The following is an 8,176-nucleotide window of genomic DNA, read 5'->3' as shown; positions in this document are numbered from 1 at the left end:
TATCTTGAAAGGGAAATCAATCTTAACTCAAGGAGTCAGATGGCAATGTAGGACGGGGCAGCATATCCTTATTCATAAAGACCCTTGGCTGCCAACTAATGCCCCGTTTACTATCTCGCCGGAGGTAGTGCTTCCTCCTACGATTCAGATACCATGTCACCAAATGCAAGGTAATACTCCCAGCTGGAATATAGGCTTGGTTCGCTCCATTTTTGGCCAAGAGGATGCATCAACAATCTTGCAAATCCCCATCAGTAGCACGGGCCTGCAAGATAGGCAGATTTGGCATCACACCCAGAATGGTCTCTTCTCGGTTCGTTCGGCGTATCACCTCACTTTTAGTTCAGCAAATAACATGTCAGTTAGTCCCCAAAATCCCACATCCTTTGACTGGCGACGGTTTTGGAAAATAAAATTACCTGCTAACATCAAATGTTACTTATGGAAAGCATTAAACAAGGGTCTGGCAACAAACAGAAACCTCCATAGATGAATGGCCACTAGATCAGAACTTTGCCCTCGGTACCTGGATTCGGAGACGACATACCACCTTTTATTCCATTGCCCTTTTGCTTCGGTGGTTTGGTCGGGGTGGAAAAAAGGGAATGACTTAGTTGATTCCGAGAACACAGACTTTGTGACCTGTTGGATTAGTTTGGTGGAGAAACTATCAAAAATGGAAGGAAGACTAGCGCTAATCCAGGAGGCAGCATGGGTCCTTTGGTCAATATGGCTAGCCAGGAATGCGATGATTTTCAGAGATGAATTCAAAGATCTTTGGCAGGTTCTCAATGAAGCAGCGTACTCCTATCATGAATTCCAGCAGGCAACTAATGTGGAAAGGTTACCTGCTGCTCCTAACCCAGAAGCTCTTCCAAGCTGTTGGCAACCTCCTCCTCCTCTTGCTACCAAAATAAACTTTGATGGTGCGTTTATCGCCGCTAGCAGGACCGGTTCAGGAGCTTGTGTAGCAAGGGACTCTGCAGGCAAGATTCTGAGCTCCTACGCGTTCTACGTCCAACATGCTGCCACTCCATCTTTGATGGAAGCTCTAGCTTTACGGGCGAGTATTAATTTGGCAATGAGACTAAGGTTGCAGAATACAATTTTTGAAGGTGACGCCAAAGGTATCATTGAGGCCATGAAGTATGGTTCAAATTTAGATAGCAATTGTGATGTTATCTTGAATGATTGCAGGAAACTGTGTGAGAATTTGCAAGGTTGTTCCTTTTTTTTTGTTAGAAGAAATTGTAATTGGGTGGCACATAGAGTTGCCAAAAAAGCCCTTAGAGATAGAGAATTTTATAACAACCCGCTAGCACAAATAGTGTGACTAGACTCGAGACTTTGTAAGTCGTTTTATCTCATTAATGAAGGTTTAGTATCTTCCGAAAAAAAGGACATTAGGACAATATAAGCAGTCATTTATATTGTTTTTCTTTCTTTTTGATGAAAAACTCATTTATAATTTTTTTGGAATATCTTTTGTTTACCATTCTTGGAATTATAAGTTTCTACCTACAGTATGGTATATTAAAATTTTATTAATTATTAATTTATATGAAAAACTTAAAAAAAATTATAAAATATATTTTAAAACATGTGCATTTGTAGACATAATATTAATAGTGTATTATAAAAAAAATCCAACTAAATACACTTCATTATCGCTCAATATAGAAGAAATAATTTTATATTAAGTTCAAAAAATATCAACTTGATAAAATTTTTTTATCAAGAAGTTATATTTATTAAGTAAAATAACTTTCAAGTTCAACTAGGTATATAAAAAGCCATTTATTTTAGTAAGCAATAAAATTAAGTATTGGATAATATTATTATGCCCCATATATAAATTTAATTAATTCATTATGTTTATATATAAATATATATATATTTCTTTAGAAAAATCTGTCTGATAATTAATATTTATATAGAATATATTTTTAATTTACAAATTATTAAATAACAGAATTATCAATTATACGACGTGAAACGAAATTATTTATCTAAATTTTTATTAATTATTAGAATTATTAATTTATAGTATTATTATTAAAGGGTTGACTGTAATCGAATTTTTCCAGATACATAGGATTCCGGATGTAAAATATATTTGATTTGTCATTAGAAAATTTTAAATGCAAAAATATATATTTGCCTCACTCTAAAAGTTATTTTATGTTCTCTATTTCTCATTTTTTTTATTTTCAATGGATAATTTTTTTACTATTTTGAATTTATCTTGTGCGGGGTAGAATTTGAAAGTCGAGATCTCTACTTTCAGATGTTGCAACTTTGTTTTGTTACTTATAGAATATATAGATTATGAACAATTAAAAAAGAAATAACTATTTGAATAGTACTATAAAATATGAAGTACAAATATAAATTACCTTTTTATATTTTTAGCTTTAATTTTTAAAGATCAAAATATAATACTAACCCCTTCATTGGAAAAAATTATTAATTGTTTGACTTTAGATTATATTTAAATAAAATTAAAAATTATTTTTTATTTTATATCAACAATTAATATTATTACTATTCTGATACCACCTAAAATAATACATTTTATTATTTTATATTAATATTGAATATTAATTAAAATTATAATGCTAATATTATTTTAATTATAATAAACTTTAAGCTATTATTTTAAGATAAAAAGGAGAAGTTTGTAGAATATATATTTTCTTTGATTGTCCATCCGATTTTCAAGGTTTCGCGCTGTTTAATTCGAATTCGATCTGCGTCGCACATCTGATATATTAAGTGAGTCTGTCAACAGAAATTTTCTACATTCACAAAATTACTTATCAATTGGACCAAACTACTTACCAATTGGACCAAAGTACTTGTAGAATATAGGCTTAATTATTTTAAAACCACTCACCTTGAATTTTTTTTCGTTTATACCCTAACTTAGGAAAAAATTTATTTATACCCTGACGTATGTATTTATATTTCACCTCTACCTCGAGGCACTAAATTAACCTCTTTTTATTAAGAAAAAAGTTTAAAATACCTAAGTTAATTAGAGTTTAATTAGAAATGAATTTTTCTCTAAATGAAGGATTATTTTAAACTTTTTTTTAAATGAAAAGAGGTTAATTTAGTGTCTCGGGGTAGAGGTGAAATATAAATACATACATTAGGGTATAAATGAAATTTTTTTTATGTTAAGGTATATACGAAAAAAAAAATTAAGGTGTGTGGTTTTTAAATAATTAAACTTAGAATATATTAATGTGTGATAATGGGAAGTAAAGTTAAAAGAAGTGATTGGTGGTGGGTATGGGATGGGAAAAAGGAAGAGAGGAGGAGCATATGATATGACATGACAGCCCCCACAAACGTTGAAATTATCAAAACTAAAGTGGGTCCCATTGCACAATACAGATAAAATAAGGCCGTTGGATGGACCAATACAAGAAGATGATGACGCCAATTGCAATGAATACTTTCTAAAATCAAAAAAAAAAAAATCTCAAAAAAAAAATCAAAAAAAAAGAATAGAAATGTTAAGTGGGCCCATACAAGGCCTGTCGGCAAACGGGAGACGAAGGTAGCATTGCTCTCTTCAAGCCTAACAGAATCAACTTAGGACCTGTTTGGATTGCTTTTTATTGACACAAATCTTAAGTTGTACACAAATTAAAAACATTTATTTAGCTAGTTTCAAAAAAAAAACATTTATTTAGCTATTTTATTAATATCTCTATAAGAAGATGAGTCTGCGTATTTTTTTATATACCAGTTTCGCATTATGTATTATGCATGTGGCTCGTAATACGTAAAGTAGTACTAAATATAATATTCTATTAATTAAATTTTATTTTAATTATATTAAACTATTTTAAAATTATATTTAGATTTTTTTTGAATTAAAAAATCTTAGAAGTTGAATTAAATTTATTTAATATTAAAACAGATTCTTCAAATTATTAAACCTTGTTAAGTTCTAATACTACATTACTTTTCATATTCGTTCTAAAAGACCACAATGTTGCGCGACAGATTCAATCGATTCAGTAAATTATTTAAAAATATAATTTTAATATGCTTTATAGTCTAATCAGTTGAATTTCTGGTTCAACAAATTCAACAAGATATATCAATATTAATTGGATCAAACAACTGTTTGGATTTTGGTTCAACCGTTTGGTTTTTATAATTAGGATTTTATAGCATTATAATTTTACATTATCTGTTACTCTCCCGGGCCATAATAATTTATTTATATTTTATTATTTTTATATGATGAATGAAATATTTTAGTTAATTTTTTGAGGTTTTTAAAACACATTAACTTGTTTTAAAAGAAGATAAATTAAACTCCATTATGTTATGTACTACAATCAAAATTATTTATATCAATATCTAACTTAAAATAGATAATAAAAATATATTAAATAATTTTCTTAGTGTTGATCATCATTTAAATAATTTTTTTTGACATTAAAACATGTTTCTTTGCCTCCTTTACTCTTCTATTATCTTCTTAGTTTTGTACAAACTTGCATCTCCTTTGATTCTTCTTCTTTATTTCTTTGTTTGGGGTCACATAAAAAGAAAGGGTACAAAATAGATAGGATATTGTTAGATATTAAAGAGGGGGAGGATGCCATGTTGTATAGGGGTCCACGTGGAATTGCATAGGCCACACCCTCTATTGACACGTCAACATCAGTGTCTCTCTCTTCAATTACCCAAACCGAAACCATAATGGGGTTTCAAAGATGATACGATGATGGGAAGAAGTAGATCTATTTTCCCCTTTGCTTTGCATTCTTCTTCTATTCCCTTCATCATTTCACCTCTGAATTTGGTACTAAATATCAAAAAGGTCCAAATTTATAAAATCTGATCAAACAAATCCACAATTTGGCGAAATCGTACCAGTTTCACCCCTCCTCACCCTCTCCCACTCTCAATTCGCGTTTGAAACACATACTATTTAATATTTAGGCAAAATTTATCCTAAGATCCATGTACATTCTCTTTTTTCTTTACTGTCTTTTAATAATTTGTTTTTTTTACTTGATCTTTATACTTTCAAAAATATTTTTATGTAATTTTTTTGTTTATAAAAGTGCGGAAGTGTCGGACACTCTCAAAAAGTAAATAAAACTATTTTCGAAAGTATAAAATCTGCATAAATATAAAATCTGCATAAAGAATCGAAGGAATTTATTACATTATATTCGAAAGTACAGAGAACAACTAAAGAAATAAAAACTCTTAAAGGCGAATATAATAGGTTAAGCTTAATATTTATCTGTCTTCTTTTATCCATTTTATTCATGCTCCATTTTACCCCGCCAATCTTTTTGTTCAACATTCCATTTCGTTTTGTTTAAAGCGGTAAGATTCAAAAGGATTACTATTCATTTTCTTTAATCTAATGCTCATAATTTGGTCTTAATATAAATATCGATAAATTTATGTAAACTCATATTTGGACATAATAAAAATATATAAATAATAAAATTCTATAACTTTTAATACAATTATACATTCAATGTTTAAATATTAAAATTTTAATTAAATTAAAGTATTATATCTTTGATATTAGGTCGAAATTACTATACTTTTTTCTAAATTTTAAAATTATTTTTTTTCCTATATTTTTTGTCAGGGGTGCAGGGAGGGTCGAGGAGGGTCAGCCGACCCTCCTCGACGGAAAAAAACTAAAATAATATAAAAAAAATTAACACGTTTTCTTCTAGGGATGGTTATAACCGCCCTATAAGTCCTTGTTGTCATGTTTACACCATATTTACTGAAATTTAATTTTTCTAAATAGCTGTATGTAAAAATTTCGACTCTTTTGAATTGGAGTCCTGGTTCCGCCCCTATTTTTTATGCAAGGTGATGTGTAAAGAAATTTTAGCATCATTTGAATTAAAAATTTATCATCCTATAAAATTGTTTATTTAATTTCCATTGAAAAAGTTAATTCATCTTTTTTTAACATAATAGATTGTTATAATATTTATTATTCTAATTAATATCGCCATTTTATTAAGGATCTTCGAAGAAATGAAGAAAATAAAGCACTGGCACGCTACAATTAACTGTTTCTATTTTGGAAGTTTCTGAATGAAAAGTGGATGCTTCTTTTACTAAAATTAATTTATTAAAGAGCAAATTATTTTAAAACCTTTCACGTTTGTCATAATTTACAGTTTGCTAGCTCTTGTTTGAAAATCAAACGATTTGATATTTTAGTTTTGATTTTGTAAACTTTAAGACACTTCTGTTAGTTCCATTAATAATTTAAAATTTACTTTCAAACGATTTGGTACCTCACATTTTATTCTGTTGACGATTTAATACCTAAATTTAACAAAAGGGTCTTATAGTTTATAAAATCAAAATTGAGGTACCAAATCGTTTGATTTTCAAAAAATTTATCAAACTGTAAATTATGACAAATTTGAAGGGCCTTAAAATAATTTTTGCTCTTTATTAAATTTGTAAGGGTGAATTTGCAAATGAAAGCTGGAAACAGAGAATAATGAAGCGTGGGCCGTATTCGAGCTGTCTTCATTCGCTTCGAAAGCATGCCTCTTCTACTACTCCTAGGCCAATTTTTTTCAAGTTCTTTAACACCTATGCCTAAGTTAAATTAAGTACTTCCTCCGTCCCGTTTAAAAAGGGACATATCTCAATTTCTTTTGTCCTACTTAAAAAGGCCAATTCAAAATTTTTGTGCCATTTTTTTAAGAAATTCTCTCTTATACTCTCATTTTCTCTTTTTATAATTAAAGCTAATACTCTACACACAAATTACAAGACAATAATTAATAGGGGTAAAATAAGAAAAGTCAAGAGTAGTTTTTTTTTTAATTTATATGCATAATGGCTATGTCCCTTTTTAAATAGAACGGAGGGAGTACATTTTTACAATTAAAATAATATTACTTTCCGATAAAAAAGTAAGGCTTAATTTCTTAAAAAACCTCCACCTTGCATTTTTTTTTCGTTTATACCCTGACCTTGTAAAAACACCATTTGTACCCAATTTTGAGTATTTATGTTTCATCTCTACCCAAAAGCATTAAATTGTACTCTTTTCATTTGAAAAAAAGTTTAAAACAATCCTTCATTTTTAACTTATATACGAATTAGATATTAATGTTATTAATAGTACAAAAACACCATCTTTTTCAAAAAATTAAAAATAATAATAATTTTTTTTAATTTTTTTAAAAAATATTTCGAATTTTTTTTAATTTTTTCAACTTTTTAAAAAATATTTCCGACAAAAAAAATTAAAAATAATAATTTTTTTTAATTTTTTATTATTTTATCAAATTAAAAAAATTAATTAATTATTTGGATGTATTTGATTATTTTTTAAGTTTAAGGATTTATTTGTATATTTTAAAATAGAAAAAAGTATGTTTTAAACTCTTTTTCAAATGAAAAAAGTACAATTTAATGCTTTTGGGTAGAGATGAAACATAAAAATTCAAAATTGGGTACAAATGGTGTTTTTACAAGGTCAGGGTATAAACGAAGAAAAAATGCAAGGTGGAGGTTTTTTAAGGAATTAAGCCAAAAAGTAAAGAAGAAGAAATAATATCACTACTTTTATATTCATGTTTTTATATTGAAGATAATTTCATTTGAAGATGAAAAATGACTACAAAAATCTCAAATTTAGTCAAAGTAATTACAATAAGTGAGTCTGTTTGACAACTTAATGAGACAACTTCCTCTCTACTTCATCTCTTAAAGGGTGGGAGGAGGTGATTTTCCGATCTCAATCGGAAATCGCCTCTTCTCCGCCCATCAAAGTTTAATCTTTTATAAACTTAAGCCTTATTTCAATAAATTTATCAGTTTAATAGCTTTTTCGGTATGGATTTTAGTGTTTTTTTACTTGAAAGTTTATGTTTTTATGGTGTGTGTTTTTAGATCTATCAAGAATCTCAAGTGATTGTTCAAGCTTCATAGTCAATTTTTTGTAGATCTAAAATTTTTGGATGGGTATTGTTCTAACTTTTTAGAACTTCATTGAAGATGAGGATCGGAAATACTTAGCTTCAACGGATCAAGCGGTTTGCCGGTCAAATCGGAAGGACAAATCGAAGACCCGCTCCAACGGAACTTCACTCTTAAGTTCTTGTTCGGTCCTTTTATGCGGAATCGATGTTTAGATTTG

General features: G+C 28.7%; 1 protein-coding gene across 1 annotated transcript; it reads left to right on the top strand.

Annotated features, from left to right (window-relative positions):
• The first annotated feature begins 493 nt into the window (after positions 1-493).
• On the top strand, positions 494-1,333 carry LOC126673834 (uncharacterized). The gene has a single exon (XM_050368140.1). It carries the CDS (start codon positions 494-496, stop codon positions 1,331-1,333), a length of 840 nt encoding a protein of 279 aa, XP_050224097.1.
• Positions 1,334-8,176: the final 6,843 nt, after the last annotated feature.

Source organism: Mercurialis annua, linkage group LG1-X (assembly GCF_937616625.2).
Source record: "Mercurialis annua linkage group LG1-X, ddMerAnnu1.2, whole genome shotgun sequence".
Classification (NCBI taxonomy): domain Eukaryota; kingdom Viridiplantae; phylum Streptophyta; class Magnoliopsida; order Malpighiales; family Euphorbiaceae; genus Mercurialis; species Mercurialis annua.
This window is presented reverse-complemented; position numbering and strand designations above follow the sequence as displayed.